A 23,694-nucleotide genomic window follows, 5' to 3' on the forward strand; every position below is an offset into this window, starting at 1 on the left:
ACATGTAACAAAGCTGAATATGTCATGTGTTTATTTTCTGAGTACAAATTATGCATTGCAGTAATAATATGCCTTTTTAATCCCACACTTAAAAAGAAAAACTAAATCAATCAAGGGAATTTTGTGCAAACCAGGCAATTCCAAACAAAGCCGCAGCCCCAATAAACTTACAGTGAGTTATTGATTAAATTAAGTTCGTATGCTACAGTAGCCACTTTCAACAATTTATTTTCTCCAATTTCAGGCTTTAAAAGCCTCTTTGAAAGTACAGAATCACACACACACACACACACACACACACACACACACACACAGAATTATATAAATAATCATATATACACATAAAAACTTAAAGTTAGCATTTCTGTGCCTTAAAGTAGATAGTCATGTGTAGCATAAAGCACGAGTTTTAGGTCTGTGAGAACTTAGGAAAATCATTCAACATCAATAAACACTGTATTCAAGATATTCTCAAAAATTATAGTAATAATTACAGCAAACTTATTTTTAATTTGTTGTTTGATACGGAATCACTGTCTTAATGAATTTAAGTTTTGTTTTTTTGAGAAAATCCTGTTTGAGAATTTGATCCATCTCCCCAAACCTTGAGGAAGTTACATTTAACATGGACAGCTTCTCAGGTTGAAACATGAGAGCAGAGGTTTTCTGTCCTTTTAGTTCACGTTTGTCGTTATAAGACGCATCTAATCTAGACAGAAAACGACGCCGTCATTTAAGCTTTTCATCACTACTGTCGAAATGACTCATCAAAATTAAGATGGGCAAAGAACGTTTAGAGAGAGAGAGAAAAAAAAAGAAAAAGCTAATCCCAAAAGTAGTGAGAGGTTTCTCCTCTTATGTGCTATCGCATCACCACCACTCAGCAATGATGGTTGTCCCGGCAACATCTATAAGGTGATTAACAGTTTTGAGGATGGCCTGTGAACCTTCATGCGTCAGGTGGGACGCATTTCTAACAAATCCGAAGCCGTTCAGCATTCCCTGGAGAGGTTTTTATGTATGAAAGTATCCACTCACATGAAAAGGACTACCTGCTTTCAGAAAGCATGTATCCCTTCCACGCATACATATTGTCCTCTAATTGTCCTCTTAAACTAAGAGCCCAGTGTATTGACACGTGCCATTCTCTGTTTGAGGCTGTGCAGGAGGTGTTTAGGCAAACAGTCCCAGTAGCTAGACAAACGCTCCCTGTGCTGAAGGATGGTCTCCATGCAGAACCTGGAAATTGGAGAGTTAGATGAACGCGACATGATGGCAAAATAAATTGAAATGGATTTCAAATCTGTATGCACTCACCGAACTAATGATTTGGGCTGAACATTGAAAACCAGCAGGTCATTGCTGTGTGCCTGTGAAGTGGAGGAAAAAATCAAATTCACCAAGTGAAAATTTGCATTAACTGAATGTTAAATTGAGATATGATGACTATCTTACAGCTCTGTGGTGCGACAGCAGGTTGTTGGCACACCCTCCGAACACAAACACTTCGCCGTCTGGACCAGCGCACGCTGTGTGCCACAGCCTAAAAATGACAAAGTCAAACATTGTCCACATTTTAGCTCAGGAAAAACTGCCAGCGCACTGCCAACTGTTCACAGTAACGTGAGATGGTCACCTGGGGCTCTCTGTGTGACTGTGTTTGAACGGCTTCCATTCATTTTTGCTCACACTGTACAGCCAAGCATCACCTAAAAGACAGAAAAATAATCTCTTTGAGATCAGGTATTATTTTAGGACCTCTGATTATTTGCTCCTTGAGGTCGAGTGTCTGACTCACTCAACGTCTCCCTGTCTGTGGTGAAACCTCCAAATAGGAAGATGTGGTCTGGTGACACAGGAGTGAAGGAGTGCCAGGAACGGCCCACTGGACCTTGCTGGGGAACGTTCCTAGAGCAAGGCAGAGTGGGTCACAGGGGAATAACCGTGCAGAGCAAAGGTGGATAACTCGGTGCACACGATCAGATAGTCTTGCAATTAGAAACGTGATATTAAAAAAAAAAAGAAAAAGAAGATTCAATTCAAAACCTTTGCTATAATCCGTATAATATGTATGATCTGATTAATAAAAACCTTTATAGTGTGTATTACATACCACAGCACATTAAGAAGCACTTACATTTCATGCCACTCCCACGTGTCCAGGTCAAGATAGTACAGGTCATTTAATCTGTAGTTCTGTGAACAAAACAAAGTACATTTGTTTATTTTGAAAACATCTTTATCTTCAAATGAGCGCACACACTTATGCACATAATTTAGGAGTGGAAAAAAAGAAGAAAAGTGATGCTTTGATTTGAAATCTCACTTTTTGCCCATGCTTACCTTGTATCGGCCACCAAACACATAGCCTCTGTTGCCAACTGTTGCGCAGGCATGAGCTGCTCTGGGTGAAGGAGTGTCCCCCTGCATCAGGCCAAACCAAGACAAATTGAAAATACTGTTTAATGGATGTCTGGAGTATTGATCTCCTCCATACCTGCTTCATGCCCTGGAGGATGGGACTGTGGCCCCCCACACCCTCTAGCAGATCATTACATTAAGGAACCTTTTAAATACAAGCGCGCTCATGCTCACAGGTGTACACACAGGTGATCACACACACAAACTACACCCTTTTTGGCTCCTACCTCAAAGCACACTGTGCGCTGTCGATCTTACGTGCTGCACAATAATGTTTAATATTAAGTATTTAGTGTTATATTCCCATATATCATTGTGATGTTGTTTATTCTATTACTCTCGTTTTCTTCTGCTTGTTTTCTTTTTTCTTTCTCAACAGGTGATCGATATATGTATTTTTTGTCTGCTTATTTTGTTGGTTTTTGTTTTTTGCCCTTTATCCCCGTCCCTCTTCTCCGCTGTTTTTTTTTGTTTTGTTTTGTTTTTTCCCCCCTCTTTCTTTCTCCCTTTTCTTTTCCCCTGTCCTGTATCTAGCAAGTAAAAAAAATAAAATAAAATAAAATAAAATAAAATAAAATAAAATAAAATAAACAATAAAAGGTAAATCAAATGGACCATTACGGCAAGGCTGGGATGGTCCATTTGGTAAAGTAAATCCGTTGGGCATCTTTCTTCGCCTTTAGACAATAATTCTGATGGCAAAAGAACCAAACGGGACAGGTTTAAAAAAAAAAGAAAAAAAAAGAAGAAAATACTGTTTAAAGATCACTAAGATCTCTCTCTCTTTTTTTTTTTTTTAATTAGAAGAAAAAGGGAGAGGCTGTTTGATTACAGAGGATGTTTCCAAGTTTTACTGCAGGGCAATGTGATACATCCATTTGTGTGTATGCATAAAATCGAATGTGCTGAAGTTGTAAGGAAGTGTTTTTACCGTGGTAATTGGCTGACTCCACGTTGATGTCTCCAGATCCAGGATATGGATGTGGTTGTTCCAGCCTCGCCCAGGGCTGTCCCACTGTAGCGGTGAAAACAAAGGGGACAAGGCAGAGGGATACATTTAGATATTAAGCCATAATTATTCAATAAGCTCCAGCTATTAAAAGTACATTTAATTAGCAAAAGCAGCATGTAATGGATTTCAAGACATAATTTTATAATAGTTTTGTTTAAATGCATCATTTGTCATAAGATTTTTGTTTTTACAGACCACAAGAGAAGACGATTCATCATATTCAAAAGTCCCTCGATGAGCGCCCTGTGCAGAGTAGCCATAGCCCCCAAAGTATATAATTCTGCAATCATTCAGACAAATTATTTACATACATATTTAAGATCTTACAGAAATGATCTCTCTTAAGCATTTCTCATTGTGTTGTGATCAGAAATTACCATAGATTCATCATGAGCATGAACTCTGGACTTTTAATGATTTCTTTGGACTGTTTTTCCAGCGTGGAAGGATTGTACATGTATCTTTAATGACTTTAAAAAACAAACAAATCTCTAATCCACACAGTGTCAGAAGTATACATACAAGCTCAAACATATGTGTGTGTGTGTGTGTGTGTGTGTGTATATATATATATATATATATATATATATATATATGTGTACACACACACACACACACACACACTTAAATCTTTTAATAAGTGGCTCTGGAGCCAAAGGCCTCATTGGTGATCGTGATTGACTACAACGGGTAGTTTCTATGTGCAGCATTGAAAAGGATTTGCCTGACAGCAGTCATTGGATTGACCAATACTCAGAACAATGTGAAACTTCAAGGATATCAGCGAAGATATAAGAAGGAAAATTTTAGATTCACACACATTCAGATGTGTCATCACTTTGTCCAGTGTCTAGAGGAAGAAGCAAACTGTCACCTTCAGATAAGAGGAAATTGGTTAGGATGTTTACGAACAACCCAGGAACCACCAAGGCTCAAACCTGCCATGAACTGGAAACTGCTGGAGCGCTAGTGTCACCGTCCACAATGAAGCAAGTATTGATGACTAGAAACAGCATCTAGTCAAGGGAGAGTTTATCAAATTTTAAGCGGGGGTGTATGTATGTATTTGACCCTGTTTGGATTAGAGGAAATCCAAAATAAATTCAAACTTGTGCACTCAGTCATTAATGATGTATGCCGTACAATCATTCCATCCTGGAAAAAGAAATAATTAAAAGCCAAAAATTACCACAACATTCATTTCTACAATTAGAGTATGTAAACTATACAGAAATAAAACTTCTAAAACAACGACCATCATTGTGTCAAAATTAATGCCATTTTACTCTCAAGTAAACTCAAGAACAATCTATTGTTTTTACCCTTTTTATAGGAAACAAAAACATTTCACAGTTGATCTAAAAACATGTTTGTCAAAAGAAATGAAGGATTGGTGAAACTGAGCCTTATTTTCTCAAGCACAATGAGTAACTACATTTAAAAAAAAAAAAACCTGCATTAAAAAAACCTCCAAAACAAACACACAAACAAAAACCCTTATCCTGTCACCTGTTTTTCTGAACCCAGCAGCCCAGCTTGTCCTTGGATGATGGCGGAAGTCCTTTAAGATCCCTCATTTCCTCCCACACAAGGCTGGGAGTTCTCAAGGGCAGGCGGTAGATCTATACGAGCAAAGACGTTTTGTAAAGACTGTCCGCTCGCACAGCTGGCTGATATGTTTTTAAGGTAATGTGATGCAAGCACCTATTTAAAAATACCAGAAGCAGATAGGAAATTTAGTCTAACCCTAGTCACACCCTACCTTGTTTGTGTTTCCCCGGGCGTGATGCCCCCCGAAAAGGTAGAGAACTCCATCAACACACACCCCACAGCTGCCTGACATCGATGTGTGGAGGCTACCTCCAGCTATATGCTTTGTCCTTTAAATAGAAAAAAATAAATATATATATGTTTATATTTATTTTTGTACACAATTACAAAGTAGAGGTATGATTTGCTTGCAAGGCAGATGTCCTCACCAGACTCCTGACTCCATGTTGTAGGTCCAGATCTCGTTTCTCGGCAGATACAAGTCGAAGAATCCATGGTTTTCAGCATTCTTGTTCAGGAGGATGAATACAGTGAAATTTAGACAATTATGGAAATGTCAGAAAGATACAGAAACATAATGGCAATGCAGTTTAGGAGCATACCTTGTATCCACCCCACACATACATGATGTTTCTATCAACCACTGCTATATGACCACTGCGCTCAGCTGGGGCGTCCTGCTCAACTGCTTCAGCGTCTAATAACTGCTCATCGTCCACTTCCTCATCTTCCTCGTCCTCATCCATATCTTCATGTAATATCCAACCAACTAATCTGTTATCTTCATCTCTATCCGAGTCGTTGTCATCCTCTCCGTTGGGCAGATCTCCCCTGTCTTCTTCCATCTCTGCCCTTCCCTCTGCCATGCCAGCCTCTTTTGTTTCCTATCAAAGCAAGAAGTGAAGTTCTGAGAAATCGTCTAGGTTATTGCTAATGGGATTATTCTATTAACGCGTTAATCCCGGGCCAAATATAATCTTTAAAACAAGCAAAAACATAAACAATCAAGGAAATGACCCACATTTAAAACAGTGGACGTGAGCAAAATGCGTTTTTTTTAAGTTAGCCATAAAAATAGAACATGCTCTCTTTGTGTCAAGTAGAGATTTGCTTGTTGCTAGGCCAAAGTCACATCATCATTTACCATGGCAGCGGATTGTATCATGTTAGCAAGTAGCACGACAAATGCTGACCTACTTTGCTACCTTAACTATTTAGGCTACTAGCCCAACGCTGGCATTTAAGCATATCTCTAATATTACATGGAAGACTTATAATGAATAACAGCTTAACAAAATGCTGTTAATTCATATATTTGTCTAAAACTCTCTTAATTGCTTTGCTGTAATTCGTGCTAGCAAGCACCAGTTATTTCCCTCTGCAGAAGAAAAACACACCGAAAACTGGGCGCTAAATACCGCTCAGATATAACATCTACCTCGTTTATGTCTAAACTAACCAGAATGTAAATGCCCTACACAAAATCTAGCCAGTCCTTTCATCGCTTTACCTTGTCAGATACTAGGGTTCCTTGCAAATTTCAGTAGCAATGCGCCATTTATGTAAGGTCATCACAATCTTCTGGGGGGCACGACCGGAAATTACAGACTTTTTAAATCCACCATCTTTATAAGGTCGGAATTAACTGGCTAGGCCGTCCCACGTTGTATAAAGGTTTTATTATTTATATTATTATTGTTATAATTACTACTACTACGAAGAAGTCACTACTGCTACAGGACAACTCTCATATAAGAAACAGGTACGCACAATTAGGTCACAATCAAAAGGAGAGACGTTTTTCTTTTCAAAATAAAAGTCTCCATATTTAATTGTTTTCATTAATAGAAGGGTGGAAAAGTACTCCCAAAATTTAAGACTCCCAAACGCAGAACAAAACGCGACAACGCTTTTCGTTTCGTTAAAGTTTTCTATGAAATGGATGTTATATAAAGATAAAATTATTTAAAAAAAAAAAAGCCAAGCTGAATGGGAGAGGCTACAGCAGAACTCATGAAGCTCTGACTGTGCTAAATCCAACAGCATATATGCCTGTATCAGGTACAGGATGCATCTATCACAAGAGCCACTCTTTGGTATTTAACTTGCACATTAGGTGAGTAAAATTGGTTGCACATATAAAAATGTGTCAGTCCTTTTGAAACCATTTTGGAAAAACATATTTTACAAAGCTATGGTATGGTGACTGTAGAGAGTAAAACAGATAGGAGTTGATAATTTTATTAACTTAATGCTACCGACTACTCAGGATGGTTCAAGTTGCAATTCAATGCATAGACACAAAAAGGTCAGAAAGTTCAGTACAAAGCATAAAAACTTTATTATTCCTCATAGAACAAAGACTCAGATACATAAAATGGTTTGATTACCAGTCAATTTTCAACATCTAATATCATACAAAAGTAATGTACAGTCAAATTGTAAATCCGGGATTTTCTTCACAGCCCTTGAAGTTTGCTGTGGAGAAATAAGAAAACTGTTTAGTTTGAGCACAATCACCATTAAAACCACCATTGTCACTGTTAAATACACCAAAAACAAAGAGAGAGGAAAAAAGACTACACCCCACCTGTCCTCAACTGTCCTGTTGGATGGATAGTACACCTTGAAACTGAATCCACTTTTTGGGAAGGAACCCTGACAAAGTAAACAGGTTAAAAAATATATTGCTTATATTAGAAGAAAGCATCCTCTACGATTTTCTGACAAAGAATCTGTCATTCATTCATACCGGGTTGACACAGAGGCAGTCTGTGTTAGTGATGCTGAAGGGGTCGTATTTGTCTGCGAAGACAATGACGTCAGGTACCGGGTAGACTCGCAGGGAAAAGTCATAGGCCCAGAATACAGGACTGACATACAGAGGCAGTGGAGTCAAGTGACCCTGAGATAGGATTGTCCTAACAAACTGAGAAGAGAAAGAAAAATACTACTATCACTACTAAAAGCTACTTTTTGCTTTAAGAATATTAGCAAAAAAATGATTAACAAAGGCTTATAAACCTCTGACAACATGATGAATGCTGAAGTGATGATTCTTCCTGTATGAACAGGTTTGTTAAGAAAAGTTGAAACTCACATGGTTTGGAATGTCAAGATTGTTATTGGGCAATCGGACACAATTCCTACACATTTTGTTGACCAGGTCCTCTCTGATAATGATAATCTCCTGGCTGCAGTACTGAATCCTGTCAGAGAAATATGCATCATTACATTATGTGTCTGCATGGTTTTAACTAAAACTATTCAAAATCACATGTAAAACCTGTAATGCAAGCCTAATTAAACACACTAGCAGATACTTGTGCATCAAATAAGAGCCACATGTTTGTTTCACCTGCATGGATTAGTTGTGAACACAGAAAATGGCACTCTCTGTCTGAACTCCTCTGTGATGTGGTCTGCCAGGGGAGGTCTGAAACATAGTTTACCCACATTTTTTCAAACCACTTGAATCAAAATCTCACAGAATAAAGTGTAAATCTAAGTGTCTATTAAGGTTTACCGTGGCAGGATGGTGCCTGGACCAGGGTCTTCAGGACCGGGAACAAACACAAAGCGACTACTGCGGGTTTAAGATGAACACATTTAAGCTGAACACACTGAAACATGAGTAAGTAGAAAACAAAACAATAGCGGAACAGAGTGAAAAATCTATTAGATCTTACCTGCTATGAATGCTGGGGTATGAGCATATAGCATCAGCAAGGGCTTTCAGTGACTCTAAAAACAATAAACAAAATTAATAATAAAAAAATGAGTAAAACCTCTGAAAACCTTTGTCTTTGTCCCTTTATTAAGTTGTTCAGATGTTCTACAGATTTTAGCATTGACCGATTTGTTAGGTATAGCTATTCAAACTAAACATCTATTCAGCCAATCACATGGTAGCAACTGAATGCGTTTATGCATGTGGAAGCAGTTAAGACAACAGACTTAAACCACACAACAGAATAGGGAAGAAAGGTGATTTAAGCAGATGTGATTGTTGGTGCCAAAAAAGCTGGTCAGAAACTGCTGATCCACTGGGATTTTCCCACACAACCAACTCTGGACAAAACTGGCTTGTTTCCTGATGGGCAGGCAACAGTAACTCAAATAACCACTTGTTACAACCCGGTATCCTTAAGAGCATCTCTGAATGCACAACATGTCAAACCTTAAAGCAGATGGGCTACAGTAGCAGAAGATCTCTCTGATTGCTACTCCTGTCACCTAGTCACAGTGAACTGAGGCTACAATGGAACCGGCTCATTAAAATTGTATAACAGAAGATTTAAAAAAATGTTTCCTGGTCTGTTGAGTCTCGATTTCTGCTGTGGCATCAACTTTAAATGCCACAGCCTACCTGAATATCATTGCTGATCATGTCCATCCCTTTATGACCACAGGGTATCCATATTCTGATGACTGCTTCCAACAAGATATGACTATGAAAGTGAGTTTACTGTACTCACATGACCTCCACAATCACCAGGTCTCAATTCAATAGAGCACCTTTGGGATGTGGTTGAATGGGAGATCCACATTATGGATGTCCAGCCAACAAATCTACAGCAAGTGTGTGATATTATCATGTCAATATGGACCAGAATCTCTGAGGAGTGTTTCCAGCAGCTTGTTATTCTTCTTATCTTTTTAAACAAATAACACTGGCTTGTGGCTCTTCATTCACTCTCTGTTTCCTATAACAGTTAAGGACTTGCACAGCAGCCATATTTGCTCCATAAATAACGTGCACTGAAGTATGAGATGGTCAGAGTATGCAGTATAAATGTCAGGGGCACTAATGTTTTCATTCCACGGAGGAATTTTTTGAGGACACACACCAGGATTCAGACACCAAAATAAAAGCGGACAGCAGAGGACACGTCGTTTCACAGCTGTCTTGTTTAAATAAACATTCCTGGAATTGTCACAGGACATACGTGATAGGAAATCTCTGTGCTTACGTTCAGCGTGAGCTCCATATCATGGTCAGTCAATTGATCCGTACAGTGTTTACACAAAAAACTATGTCAATAAAATTTTAGAACATCTATCAAAACTCACAAGCAGAGATTTCAAGATATTCAGTGTGTTATGAGACTTTACCTTTGAGTGATTTGAGCTGTGTCTTCCCATACGGGGCAGAAGAGAAGTTTCCACAGAAAATGAAGCAGGTGGGGGGCATGGCGGCATATCCTGCAATTTAGAAATGACATCAAAAATGTTACTGGTGTCACGCAAAAGTGTACTGTTGACTTGTAAAGTTCACTATCAGACCTGAGAACATGATGTTGAGCTTTTCCATCACTTCCACACTGTCCAGCCAGACATCGGAGACGATAACAAACATGGCGTCTTCGTTCTCCTCTTCCAGCTGCTTCAACTTCGCGGACGTTTTCACTGAAGTGGCAGATGGACCTCCAAAAAAGTTAATGTTTCCATAGTATGCTCTGGAAATAATATAACAATTACACCAAGGAATCAGAATCATTTTCTGGGGACCTCATATAATAGAGCCATAGTTACCAAGGAATTCAAGTAAAACATGAAATAATACTGTGGACCCTAGCAGGACAGCCCAAATCCACAATTGCTCATCGTGTTCTCATAAGATGCTGTTTCTTAACAGTCCTCTAATGGTAACTGAATTGAAATTATACACTTTAAGAGTTTCCTAAAAAAAACATTTTTAAGTCCTGCATTTTGACTACAATAAGGCTGGGGAACTAAGCACTCCTGTAACATACTGTGACTGTATTCAGTCTTTATAGTCTGCTGTTGAGAAGTGTGATCCTGGCATGTCTGTGTAGCTTATAATGACGATGATCTCTGACTTAAAGAGTATTTGCCTTCATATTAATTCAGTGTCATTTTCACTCATTAACAAGGAAGACAAGTTGAAATGACTTCACTTCACTGGAAGCTCCTTAACTTTTAGTCTGAACATGATCTCACACACACAGAAACTCATACTTTATACTAGAATGTAATGTCAAAATGTATATTTTGCAGTACAACTGACTCTTCCTCTGACCTTGTGGCTGATGAAGGCTCTGTTGGTGGGAACCCGAAACCATTGACATGGAGCACAGAGTCCTCGTACCAACCTAGAAGACAAACTGTGAGTTGCAAATTCACAAATAGGCTTGGATGGGTGTATGAAATCCACATTTTACCATTTTTACTAGAGTAATTATCTTACCTTCTGCCAGTACAAAGCAGGATTCTGTGTAGAGGCCATTATGAAACTGGTGAGGGTGGAGCTAAGGAATGTATCTTTTATATTCCATGTGATTTTGCATAATATGAAGGACTTTTATTAACATCAAAGGATATTGCTTTGGACAAGTCCAGCTGTACTGTTCCACTTGGGTCCTCCAAGTAAAATTTACCCTGAAAAGAATGGTTTTCAAATGTTAAATGAACCAGATTAAACAACAACAACAAAATCCTCAAACTGAACGGAAACTCACAATTTTCATCACATTCAGTGAAATGGAAAACAAAACCTAATCTCTTACATTTATCTGGATCACTAACCTCTTTCAGTTGTGTGATCATACCAAGTACAATCACCTCTCCCAGTTTAGCTGTGCTACCAAGCAATGCTTCAACCGTCTTCAGCTAGGAAACACAAATAATGCTAAAAATGGTTAGTTACATTTTTTATTTTTTTAAAACAGCTGACGTGAGGTAATACACATGTTGAACACAGTCTCCATTACAGTAGCTTAGATGTCATACCTGAAATTTGTTTTGACCCTCTTCAACAGCAGCTCCTATCGCTGGTGGGGTGAAGAGTTCATGGCGATGTGTTCGCTGCAGAAATGAATACGACATGCACACTATACATATTAAAAATGGCTGTAAAGACAGCAGGTCAGCCTGGAATCATGTGACAGATTTTACTGACTTGTTGAAGGATTGTATAACGCTCCCTGAAGAGTTCAGCTTTGTCTCTGGCCAGGCTACACAGACTGGGGGCTGGATGACTGGTCATACTGATGCTGAAAGAGGAAGTCAAAATAAAAGCTTTACAATCTTTGCCAAACACACTGCGGTCTGCAAAACAGCAGAAACATTTTTATTTAAACAATAATTTACATTAACTTTAAAACAAAAGAGAAAAAAACCAACCAAACAAACAGTTGTTTTACTCACGGTACAAACTTCTTCCTCTCCACACTGTAAATGTATCTGGGCACACCAAAGGCTCCAATGATGTTGAAAACATTATCTCTGGAAGGGACGGCTCATATAAGTAAACAAGTTAATCCCAACCTTACTCTACAAAGAACCTGAAACTGAATGACTTCTGTCCCAGCATTTAGACTTTAACCGGCATTCATTATATTAAAATGCTTTATGTTCAATTCATTACGCATACTGTGTCAGCTTCTACATGAGTAATAAGTCCAGTGGATATTTCATTTCAGTCGATGTACAAAGGACACCCCGAGTCCTTCCAAAAATATTAGAACAATGGTATTTTTTTTTTAAAAACTTACATTGTTTCATCACAAGTTTGAGTGCAATCCTGCACGGCACTTTCCACCACGGACAGCTCGATCATGCTGGAGGACACTGCGCGAAAAAAACAGTACAGTCACAGTCTGAAAAAACTCACATGGGAGCACAAACATAGGAGCACACAACAAGCTGTACTGCACTCACATGGCTGTTTTTCCACTGCATCCAAGACCCTTTCAATAACATCATCAAGTTCAGAATGACTGACGGACTCCAGCACCTCTACAAGGTACCTGCTGGCCTCACTGGAGCGCAGAACAAGAAGAAGCCAATCAACAAATAAATAAGCAAAGATAACAACTACATGAATAAACACGGTCCAACTAAATCTAATTATATGTGCACATCCAATAAAAAAATGAAGTCTAACAAAAGTGTAAAAAGCTTTCTTTGTTTGTTTTTAAAAATATTTTTTCTGTATTTAATAGTGCAAAATACAGAAGGCTTGCACAGCGAGCTGTCTGTTCGTCACTTCAAGATGAAACAAAAGACGTCGTTGTGTTTTCGAAAGTTTTCAAAGCAGAAAAAAACATTTTTATCTACACAAGAATACATACGGGCGCAGCATAAGTCCTCTCATCTTGAAGCCAGAAGACACTTTCGTCTTTATTCTGCGTGCAACATCCATGATTATTTCAGCTCCGACTCAAGCTTTGGCGCTAAATGTCAACTTCCGCAAACTTCCGCAAGTGTCGTCACTTCCGTCTTAGGGGCCGCCTCTATTTCATTAAAAAAGCGAACTTGAAAACAAATCTGCCGAATCATTTTCACAAAATTATGTTTTTAATACCGTATTTTGACTGTGAGTTTCTCTTTTAAGTGTATACTAATTTCCATGATTGTGTTTTTTAATACATGCTAAAGATGCATTAATGTACATAAAACATCACCTAGCTTTTTAAGGATAAATTATTTAAGAAGAACAAAAATAATAGCAATAATAACAGAAGTTATCAAAACGAAGCGCAAAAGGTGTTATATTGTTTATATTGTATATTTCTTAGCATGTTAATAGTGATTTGACAAAACAGAATACAATTACTCTATCACGTGTCACCTTATATTTTACTGCCATTTATAGACTGTGATAATAAGTCTATTAAAACATAGTAATTTTATTATTTGTCAGTGAGCTACCCTAGTGAACCATACGTTAGTAATTGTTTATTGCCACAAATTAATTGTATCGATGACACAAACAATTCTGCTCCAAAACTGTAGATGTGTCTCATGGTATTTTTTGATTTCGAAATTGATTTTGGAAAATATTTGTTTGTTTGGCCTTAATTCAAGTTTATAAAAAAATCCTTTTGAATATATTACTGAATATATAGTGTAATTAGTCACAAGTACTGGTTATTAGTGCTTATGAATGGATGGACAGAGAAACCGTCCATGTTGTACAAGCTGAACAACTGTGCCTTTCTGGATCTTCTTTTTTTGGGATGTTCCTGACTGACAGATGTGTGTTTAAATCAAAGCTGGCATACTTTGCACTTTCCTGTGAATAGTGGGAGATTTATGGCTTTGTCCAAGAGTCCTGAAAAGATGAAAAACCTCCACACATGTTTTCGCTTGCTTTTTTTCAGGGTCCCTGTAATTATGCACTAATTTCCCTTTAACAATTATAACTTCTATATATAATATATCTATATTTTTTTTTCTCAAGTGATTTTCACCAATTCCAGTCTCCCATTTGGAGATCCAGTGTAAGATTATGTAAAAGGGAGCTCATTATTTAAATATAATTATACAACAGCAAACTTTACCCTATGGAAGCTTTCTGAAACAAACAAAACCAAACAAAGATCTATACAAAAATAAATAAATAAATAAATAAGAAGACAAAATGCTGTCCGAGAGTAAAATTCTTGGCTTAATATCTCGAAATTTTGACTCAATAACTTCAAAATTCCGAGTTAGGTAATGTGGTACATAAAACATTTGAGATAGTCTTAATTATTGTGTTATAACGTTGAAATTTTGAGATAAAAAAACACAAATAGAAATTTTATGCTGGAAGAGGTTCACCGGAAGTAGTATTTTATTTTGTAGCTGTGTTTACAGTATTTGGCACCGAGGCTTTTTTGTCCAAAATATGTAGGGTTAAAAACATGAAGAAATAATATACGACAGCTAACAGCGTGCTGCGTCCCGTGAGTATGTACTAAGTATGGTTATTTAAACGTTAGTTTTCAGTGTTTTTGTACTGTGGTTATGTATTAACCTGTTTCGAGCTTTTGCCGTTTGAATTAGTAGACTACCATTTTTTTTCTTTTCGCATAACCAAATAATCTTTAGCATAAACCAAAGACAGTAGGATGGTTCGAGTTTCTGCTCACAGTTAGCTGTTGCCTTTGTTCTCGTAAATACATATAGTTGAGCATAGGTGAGATATTTAGACGAATTTTTTCCATTTTTGTGTGCTTTTTAGGTTCAAGTGCATGCCTTTACGTCTCTGTGTTTAAATAGCAGCCAGTTATGGATTCCGCCTTTGAGAGGCACTGCTCGGAGCTCGTCGCCCGGGAGCGAAGCGGACATACTGCTCTGTTGCATGACAACCTCCTGTATGTGTGGGGAGGCTATATGGTGAGAAAACACTGAAACATGAAAGACACAAATGACAAGGAAGAGAAGGGAAATTTCTCCAGTACTGTATTAAACATGTGATATTTAAATGGTGGCATTAACTATATATGCCAATTTATACCTAATAAAATTAAAAATAAAAATACATTCATAAATAAATGAGGACTGCTGTGCATTATTTTATGTAACAGGTTCTTGCTTTTTTTTTTTTTTGCTTTCATTTCCCAAACCACATGACCTAACTCCACCGCCTGCACCTGTATTATAATGCTTCTTATATGTTAATAAATCAGTAGTGATGAAACATCTATTAATATAAAATATTTTTTTTAGTTTCATTTAATTTCGTTTTGTTTTTCATTTCTGACTCAAACACCTGACACTTCTCTGGAGACAGAAGAAAATATAAAAATTAAATGAGACGTTATGCTAAAGTGCTTAATTTATTTAATTATTTTGTTCTTTCCAGTCTGTTGCTGATGAAGAAGTCTTCTTACCTAATGATGAAATCTGGGTGTATGAACTAGACGCAGGTATTTGGTAAGAAGACTGAACAATTTCCTGCTTGCTTCTGTTTGCAAAACAAAAATACCAATGCCTGTTAAGTCCTGACTTTTACTCTGTTTTTCAACTCGTGGAAATTGTGTTGGAGTCATATGACATTTCAGCTATGTTTGGACTTACAAGCACTCTCCTGGGGCTGTTTGACTTCTGAGTTGTGAGTGAATATAAGCAGTTTTTCTGCATTTTTCTTTTCTTTTTCCATTTTTCTGAAGGAAGGTGTTTCACATGGATGGGGACGTCCCTCCCCCCATGTCTGGGACCTGCAGCTGCTACATGAATGGACACATGTACATATTTGGAGGTTGTGATGACAATGGACAGACCAATCAGGTTTGACTGATATCTGAGGAAGTGACTGTTAATGACACGTGTTTTTTTGTAAACATAGTTATGTTTACATTGTGTGAATGCTTAAGGTTTATCAAGCACTCTCGATGCTTTCTTTCCTTATGTAACATTTGCAGAGATAGTGTTTTAAAAATAATGTACATTTTATGTTTGTTGTGTCCATGATCAGTAGCTGGAAGTCTTGATCATTTAAAGATTACTCTGTAGTGCCTGTAGTGGTCAAAAACTCCACATAAACCTTTTAATGTTGTGCGAAACAGAAGTATCTATGGGCCTGAACTTAAGGTGGAAAGACCTGAAAGACGCTGAAAGAAAATGTTAAATGTTGATAAATAAATGCAGCAAAGAGATAAAGGAATGAAGATTTGATCAGTGTTTCTCATCCTACAGATGTACTGCGTCAACCTGGAAGATGGGAAATATACATGGAAGAGGATAATGCATGAGTTTGGCTCAGCTCCCTCTCCCCGAGACAAATTGTCCTGCTGGGTTTATAACGGACGGTGAGCATAGTGAAATTTTAATCAAGTTTAATTTTCAGCATTTTGTCACCACATAAATCACTACAGGCAATCAGTAGTTGTAAACTAAAATCTATTTTTAAGATTACTTGTCAAAACTGGTACTAAAGAAATTTGGAGGACTAGATACTGAATTTTCCCCTCATGACGTTGGTTTGGAAAAGTGAAAGAAAATGGACAAATAAATAGGTAAATTAGGTTTCCATGTCTTTTTCATTTTTGTAATTGAATGCCGGGTGTTTGATCTTACTTTGATACATGAAGTGAAGAGGCTATCCATGTGTCTTTGTTTCCTGCACCAATTTCCGAGCAGATTTGGATGTCCACACAATCAACCTTTTTTGTCTTTAACTTTATATCCAATGTTTTGCGGTTACTCTCTTTTTATCCCCCGATAAGCTTATAAGCTTATAAGTTAATCTTGTAATCTTGGTTTTACTTTTTTTGGATTTGACGTTAAATCCAGGTTTTGTCAGGCTTTCAACATCTTTTTACCATTCTCTATCTTAAAGTCATCATCCGAACAAAAACACAACCTGTGTTGAGTTTTGAAAACTATTCAGCGTTACGTCTTTTCTTGATTGGATGTATAATTTTATGTTAATTGGAAATGATCTTTTTGTGTGATATTTTTCCAGGCTCACCTACTTTGGTGGTTATGGTCACAAACTACTGAGTGATCTCGACCGGAGGAGTGGAAGCTTTATTGTGGATGAAACTTCATGGGTAGTTTTTTTTGTTACTCTCTACAAGTCTTTGAGCTGTCTCTGTGAGATTTTTTTAAAGGAAAAATATTGACAAATTTCAGCATCTGGTTAACCTTATTTCAAGTTTTCAGTAGTTTTTGTTAGAAAAGTTAGCTTCTTTGCACCTGCTTAGCTCTTTTGTTATTGCCAGGTGGGAGATGTCTTTTGGGGATGGAACAATGAAGTTCACATATTTGACCCCATGCAGTCCAGCTGGAGTGAACCGCGAACCCACGTGAGTCAGTCTGAGATTAATTCATGCTGGTATTGACTGAAGTCAGGAATTTCATGTGTGGGATTTTTCCCCTGATGCTATAAAACTTTAATTAGTAACTTCACAAGTGGAAATATAAATAAAAGATTATTATTAAGACCTAAGGCTAGGCTTGTTTGACTGTTGCTCTCAAAATGTTCCAAAATCGAGCACATGCAATCTTTATACAACACTTTGATAAGACAGTGTATAAGAAATGTGGAACATCTTTGACTGCAGCTCCTGCAGGGCATGCTTACACAGCTGAACAGAAACAGCTGATGCAATATTTCATCATCACCTATGCGTGTTGTTCTTATCCAGTGCAATCTGTAAGAAATGCTACCATGTACAGTGTGAAAAAGGGTTTGCCCTTTTGCTGATTTTTTTTTTTTTGCATATTTGGTTTACTTTCATATTACATGATCGTCATTACAGATCATCAAACAAATTGGAATTTCAGACAAAGATAACCAATATAAATGCAAATGGCAGTTTTTAAATTATGATTTCATTTATTAAGGGAAAAAAGCTATCCAAACCTACCTGAAAAACAGAATTTCCCCCTTTTTAAGAAGGAATTAACTGTGATAAACCACAATCTGAGTTCAATTTCACTATCCAACCCCAAGACTGATTACCTTTAGACCTGGTGGCTCAAGAAATCACTGAAATAGAGTCTGTCTAACAAAGTGAAGTAGGCTAAAAGATCTCAAAAAGCTACAGAAACAACTGAAAAATCAAATTATTGACATATGTCAGTCTAGAAAGGGTTGAAAAGCCATTTATAAGGCTTTGGGAATCCAGTGACCCACGATGAGAGCCATTATACACAAACGGAGAAAACTTGGAACAGTGGTGAACCTTCCCAGAAGTGGGCGGCTGACCAAAGTTACTCTAGGAGCTCATTGATGACTCATCCAGGAGGTTAGAACAGAAGCCACAAAAACATCTAGAGATCTAGAGAGAGGCCAGCCTCACTAGCCTCAGTTAGGAGTTCATGATTCAACAATAAGAAAGAAACTGGGCAAAAACAGCATTCATGGGAGACCTCCAAGGAGAAACTTGATGAGCTCAAAGATGTTTGATAAAATATTCTGTAGACTGATGAGACAAAAGTTTAACTTTTTGGAAGGTTTGAATTCCTTTACATCTGGCATAAAACTAACACAGCATTTCAATAAAGAACATACCAACAGTCAAAAATGGTGGTGGTAGTGTGATGGTCTGGGGACTGGGATGACTTACCGAAATTAATGGAGAGCAGATTGAGTAGAAAATGTCGGCTCATCAGTTTTGTGCACTGAAGCTCAAGCATATTTGGGTTATACAGCAGGGACAATGATCACATTAGAAAGTCTATCTCTGAATGGCTAAAAAATAAGTAAATGAAACAAAATCTGGTGGTACATTTCTGTGTTCATAATGCTATCTATTTTGAAAACACCATTGGTTGAAATGCTCTTAGACACTCAATGTTGTACAGAAAATGTAACATTCCACTGGAAACAGTCAGGTACATGGACTGAGAAATTAGTTAAAATGCAACAAATATCCAAAGAAAAACTTTGACTTCCAGAAAGTCTGGAGAGCTTCTCATCAAGAACTTTAAAAAATTCCAAGAACATCTGGGTCCCTGGAAGCAAAAAAATAAAGAAATGTTGGGGTAGCTTGAGACTTTTGCACAGTACTATACACTGTTTTTGCTTGCAGGGCCGAGCTCCTGCTCCAAGGGCAGCCCATGGCAGTGCTGCGCTCGGTTGCAGAGGATACATTTGTGGAGGTAGAGTTATGGTAAGAGTCCCAGTTGGTTTTCAATGTAGTGTTTATGGATGCATGTTGTGTTGATCAGAGAAAGTTACTTGTGCTGTTTTTTAAATGCAGGAAACCAGGACAAATGACATCCATTGCTTAAACCTTGAATCATGGACATGGTCAGAAATGTAAGTAGCCATGTGTTACTGCTAAACTGTACCTTTTCACGTGATATATGCAGAACCTGAGCTCACAATGAGGAACAGTATTTTGAGTTTTCAAGTTAACTGTGTCTGTCATGCCAATTGGGTTTTCCAGAATCCCGTTGTCCCCAACTCCGGTGGGGAGATCATGGCACACACTCACAGCAGTATCAGACAACACCTTGTTCCTGTTTGGAGGTCTCAGTGTTGACTGCAAACCAATGAGTAAGAAAATGTATCCTCTTGTTCAAGTTTATTTCCTTCGCTGCTTTGGTCCTTTTATGTCCTCTAGTTGTTTTCTTCTTAGTAAAACAAACCTTGCACGATTAGGTGATGGGTGGTTGCTTGATGTCGAAACAAAGAAGTGGAAAGAGTTAGAGCATCCCTTTAAGAATAAGCCAAGGTAACAACTTATGAATGTAATATTTATTACTCTGAACAAACGTTATAAAGTGTTGTTGTAAACTGTGATCAGATTTTAAGTGGTACCTTCTCCTGTTTAAGGTTGTGGCACACAGCTAATCCAGGCAAAGATGCTGATGTGATTGTGTTTGGTGGAAGTTGTGACTACATCTTGCTTGTCGACACTGTAAGTATCAGAGGGAGACACATGTAGAAGCTAAAAACAAAGGTGAAGTTAGTTTAATTTTCCACGTCTTTGGAAATCATGACACAGGTGCAACATGAAAACTATGTTTTTGTTTACATGTATGGTATGTAAAATTTAAACAGGGTTTACTCTATACTGCAGGGCTTGTACTTCGAAGCAAGTTCAACGTGCACAGTTATCGTTTGCTTATCTGGCTTCACTTCCACTGACACAAACAAAGGTGGTAATTAACTAAGTCAACCCAGCGCTTCCAAGCTATGACATGAAAGACAACAATCATAGACATGGACAAGTCTGCTGGTAGCGCAGTTGCATATTTCAGAAAGAAAGGGCAAACTTTTTCTTCATATTAGGAAAATATGAAAAATCTGAACATATAATATTGGCTAAAGGTGCCACAACTGCAGCCGAAGCAGCACTGTGTCAGTGGGTTTGAATGGCTGCAGTCGATGCACATTAGAGCTTGTTCTTGACGATCTATGTTTTTAATTAATGCTTATAACAAAAAAACATAGACTTTAAACAGTCTTTTTAAACTATAGATCTGCCTTTACATGGGCTCTTCCAGGAATGGTGACACTGTTTTCCAGAGAATTGATTTGTGATCAGGTGGTATTTTTGTACTGTTTATCTCTTAACTGAAACATAACCTGCAGAGCAGGTCAGAGTGCTATATGAGGAAGCAAGTTCAACACAGCTATATCAGAGGTAATGGGTATCACCAAGGTGGTTATCCACCTTCTCTGTTGAGAAGCAGTTTCTGCCTCAGGCACCGTGTGCTTTCACATAAAATGGGGTGTCTCATGCATCACATGACCTTTCTTCTGCACAAAATAATCCCTGTGAGTGTACCTACTCCAATCAGAGACAAATGATGATGATATAATGGTAATAAAAGACTATAAAGAAATTAAAAAATACATAACAGCACAATAAAATACAACACTGCAAATAAGACAAGAAATTAATGCTGAATTAAACATTTCGAAGTGCTTTCTTGGTGATATCTTGATGCATTCTCAATCATCCAAGAATGTAAATCTCCAAAAGTTGAATCTGTTCATCTGGACGTAGCGTTTTGTGGGAGAAACGTTTCGTCACTCATCCAAGTGACTTCTTCAGTCTCAGCTGACTGCAGGTTTCCCCAAACCTCATGGCCATTGATCAGTGTTCTTTGATCAGTGGGTTTTGGTCAGTGATTGTTGATCAATGGTCATGGGAATTTGCATAATTATGATTAAGGAACTGACCTCACAGCCCATTGTTCCTTCAGTGGGCTGGTTTCAGTCATTATGCAAATGTACTGTTTATAAGGTTTGGGGAAACCTGCAGTCAGCTGAGACTGAAGAAGTCACTTGGATGAGTGACGAAACGTTTCTCCCACAAAACGCTACGTCCAGATGAACAGATTCAACTTTTGGAGTTTCTTGGTGATAGTTACACATTGGAGCTTGGAATCTTTAAACTGGACATATTTAAACATTAAGGGTTACTGTCCCATAGCCAAATAAAGGACAAATGAAAATCACGTTAGTTTGTCTGCAGATCAAAGTGAAGCAGGTTTTACTGATTGAATAAGTGTTCCTGGTTATAAAAAGCCTGAACAGTTTCTGATCTGTGTTCTAGTAGCTGCAATTCCAGATGTGTAAACGAGCGTTAGCAACTGATTAAAATCGAGTATAAAATATTTGTAAAATTTCTGAATCACCAGAATTTACATTTCACTTAATGCTTTATTACTTTTAGGCTCATGTATTTTAATTCATTATTATCAGGTTGCCCTAAAAGCTCCCTGAAAAGCCAGTTGATCCAAAGTGGTGCAGAGAGTGTACTGACAGGGACTTGAAAGAGAGACCATATTTCTCCCTTATGAGCTGCCCTATATTGGCTCCCTTCTAAATTTCCCCTCTCCCCCTACTGGTCATGGTGGAAGGGTCACCCCTCCCTACGCCTGGTTTCTGTCGGAGATTTCTTCTTCTTAAAAGGGAGTTTTTCTTCCGACTGTCGCCATGTACTTGCTCATAGAGTGTTGTGGGATTGTTTCTAGTACACTAAGTACTTTATATAAATAAAACTGAAGCAAACTGAATTAATAGAATAGGGAAAAATTGGAACTTTGTGATGATTTCAAACCGAACATGTTCCTGTCTGGGTGTTTTCAACATAGATTACTAAAAAAGTCAGCCCATTTCGAGACTTAGCAAATTAACCCATTAATCCTGATTTGTAGTACTCCCCTTAGGTCTGAAGTACAAGTTACCATGGCAGTGTAGCCTAACATGAAGTGAACTGCCTTTCTAACACTGAAAACTCAGAGTTAACCATGAAGTTAACTGTCTAAGCCCTTAATCTTGCTTTGTAATAAAGGCATCAGGTCTCTCTCTCTCTACAGAGCAGTCTACACCTGACAATGAAGCATTAAAAAAACCTATGGAGAATGTTTGCTAAAGGAACTGATCTAATGAACATAGTTTTGCGAATAAATGAAGACTACAAATATGTCTACGGATGTGAACCTATGTAAACCGTGTGTATTTCTTTTCAGGGTCACTGCAATGATGCACTTGTTTTTCAGACGCAACCATATCCCCTGTTTAGGTAAAAAAACTTTCTATGTGATACCTTTACCACCAAGATGTCATTTTATTTACAAAAAAAGTAAATACTAACAATTTTGCACTGCAGATATTTTGACTTGAAGAAAAGTGAAATAAATGACTTCAGGAAGGACCACCGAGGTCAAAAGATGTTTGTTTCCATCTGCAGTAATTTGAGTTTGACCCATATGTTTGATGGATGTAGTGAAGGGGGACATGCAGAGGGTTGGTGTGACGGAAGTGGATGCTAAGCATAGGGTGAGATGATCTGCTATGGTGACCCCTAAAGGGAGCAACTGAAGAAGAAGGGGGAGCATGGCCCAATTTTGGGAACTTGCATGAAAAAGCTAAGGCAAGAAAAGTAAAAGCGAGATCCCTTGTACGGCACAGAGCATTGCAGCACTTATTAAGTCCGATGCAAAATGAATAGGAAGTAAAGTGGGATGGAGGTGGCGTTTTCACAGGCGCCATCAGCCTTGCCTGACCTACCGTTATTCTCACTTTATTGCTACAAACAAGTTTGTCCTGCAGCAGCTCTCTTAGAGACAAGTAAAAATATCTGCTGTCCAAAGTATCTGCTGCTTTGTAGGGCATGTTACTTTAAATATGCATTTGTCTCCCAAAATAGGATTTGTGAGGATTACATTGCAAAGAATGTGAGAAACAACGAGGTGCTCCGAAATCAACTTCCTCTCCTGCCTCGCAAGCTACTGAAGCTCTTACAGAGAAGGATCTCTTTCTACAGGCCTTCGAAGAAGCAAATGACTAGCTAAAAAGACCTTGAATGCCATGCTGTTTAAAGTGCTATATTTCTCCTTTATTGTTTTACAAATTCATATTTTATTTTGTACAGTCTGCCTACAGTCCCTGCGATGACTGCGCTGAATAAATGACAGATTGACACTTTGTATGCCTGATGCAGATTATTACACTACACAGATAAGTCTCAGTCAGCAGAACAGAGCAGCTACAGACACGTTTTCTC

General features: G+C 37.9%; 3 protein-coding genes across 8 annotated transcripts; 1 reads left to right on the forward strand and 2 right to left on the reverse strand.

The window, feature by feature from the left end:
• Positions 1 to 14: 14 nt before the first annotated feature.
• On the reverse strand, positions 15 to 6,621 carry LOC134644076 (kelch domain-containing protein 2-like). Its single transcript, XM_063496775.1, has 14 exons — positions 6,495 to 6,621; positions 5,587 to 5,868; positions 5,413 to 5,492; positions 5,196 to 5,313; positions 4,943 to 5,055; positions 3,629 to 3,713; positions 3,353 to 3,436; positions 2,344 to 2,424; positions 2,138 to 2,196; positions 1,799 to 1,908; positions 1,637 to 1,709; positions 1,456 to 1,543; positions 1,318 to 1,370; positions 15 to 1,239 (listed from the first exon to the last, which is right to left on the reverse strand). Exons 2-14 carry the CDS (start codon positions 5,848 to 5,850, stop codon positions 1,116 to 1,118), a joined length of 1,332 nt encoding a protein of 443 aa, XP_063352845.1. The 5' UTR covers positions 5,851 to 5,868; positions 6,495 to 6,621; the 3' UTR covers positions 15 to 1,115.
• A 719-nt stretch (positions 6,622 to 7,340) lies between these two features.
• pole2 (polymerase (DNA directed), epsilon 2) lies at positions 7,341 to 13,180 on the reverse strand. The gene is made up of 19 exons (XM_063499006.2): positions 13,081 to 13,180; positions 12,668 to 12,768; positions 12,502 to 12,577; positions 12,155 to 12,232; positions 11,907 to 12,000; positions 11,738 to 11,812; positions 11,534 to 11,617; positions 11,330 to 11,386; positions 11,196 to 11,244; positions 11,028 to 11,100; positions 10,271 to 10,443; positions 10,100 to 10,189; positions 8,674 to 8,728; positions 8,511 to 8,570; positions 8,343 to 8,420; positions 8,085 to 8,193; positions 7,737 to 7,913; positions 7,575 to 7,642; positions 7,341 to 7,462 (listed from the first exon to the last, which is right to left on the reverse strand). Exons 1-19 carry the CDS (start codon positions 13,149 to 13,151, stop codon positions 7,444 to 7,446), a joined length of 1,587 nt encoding a protein of 528 aa, XP_063355076.1. The 5' UTR covers positions 13,152 to 13,180; the 3' UTR covers positions 7,341 to 7,443.
• A 1,390-nt stretch (positions 13,181 to 14,570) lies between these two features.
• Positions 14,571 to 23,615, forward strand: LOC134645888 (kelch domain-containing protein 1). Of its 6 annotated transcripts, none has more exons than XM_063499505.1 (14): positions 14,571 to 14,683; positions 14,958 to 15,112; positions 15,582 to 15,652; positions 15,889 to 16,006; positions 16,415 to 16,527; positions 17,184 to 17,271; positions 17,443 to 17,526; positions 19,258 to 19,338; positions 19,429 to 19,487; positions 19,618 to 19,727; positions 19,833 to 19,905; positions 20,007 to 20,091; positions 22,658 to 22,710; positions 23,338 to 23,615. In XM_063499505.1, the coding sequence occupies exons 2-14, from the start codon at positions 15,005 to 15,007 to the stop codon at positions 23,480 to 23,482; spliced, it is 1,188 nt and encodes a 395-aa protein (XP_063355575.1). In that variant the 5' UTR covers positions 14,571 to 14,683; positions 14,958 to 15,004; the 3' UTR covers positions 23,483 to 23,615. The 6 variants fall into 6 exon arrangements, with proteins under 6 accessions (XP_063355575.1, XP_063355573.1, XP_063355574.1 ...); XM_063499503.1 differs by having other exon boundaries at positions 14,996 to 15,112; XM_063499504.1 differs by having other exon boundaries at positions 14,571 to 14,679; positions 14,996 to 15,112.
• Positions 23,616 to 23,694: the final 79 nt, after the last annotated feature.

Source organism: Pelmatolapia mariae, linkage group LG16_19, assembly GCF_036321145.2.
Source record: "Pelmatolapia mariae isolate MD_Pm_ZW linkage group LG16_19, Pm_UMD_F_2, whole genome shotgun sequence".
Taxonomy (NCBI): Eukaryota; Metazoa; Chordata; class Actinopteri; order Cichliformes; family Cichlidae; genus Pelmatolapia; species Pelmatolapia mariae.

Bases quoted from the DNA above. Each gene is read 5' to 3' on its own strand.
- LOC134644076 (XM_063496775.1), bottom strand. From the start codon at position 5,850: ATGGCAGAGGGAAGGGCAGAGATGGAAGAAGACAGGGGAGATCTGCCC. The intron at 3,437-3,628 runs GTCTGTAAAAAC...TCACCGCTACAG, and splicing joins ATGAATCGTCTTCTCTTGTG to TGGGACAGCCCTGGGCGAGG. The intron at 1,544-1,636 runs GTGACCATCTCA...TGTCATTTTTAG, and splicing joins AGTCACACAGAGAGCCCCAG to GCTGTGGCACACAGCGTGCG.
- pole2 (XM_063499006.2), bottom strand. From the start codon at position 13,151: ATGGATGTTGCACGCAGAATAAAGACGAAAGTGTCTTCTGGCTTCAAG. The intron at 10,444-11,027 runs GTCAGAGGAAGA...TATTATTTCCAG, and splicing joins GAGCCTTCATCAGCCACAAG to AGCATACTATGGAAACATTA. The intron at 7,914-8,084 runs GTGAGTTTCAAC...TTCTCTTCTCAG, and splicing joins ATCTTGACATTCCAAACCAT to TTTGTTAGGACAATCCTATC.
- LOC134645888 (XM_063499505.1), top strand. From the start codon at position 15,005: ATGGATTCCGCCTTTGAGAGGCACTGCTCGGAGCTCGTCGCCCGGGAG. The intron at 16,528-17,183 runs GTGAGCATAGTG...ATATTTTTCCAG, and splicing joins TGCTGGGTTTATAACGGACG to GCTCACCTACTTTGGTGGTT. The intron at 19,728-19,832 runs GTAAGAAAATGT...TTGCACGATTAG, and splicing joins TGTTGACTGCAAACCAATGA to GTGATGGGTGGTTGCTTGAT.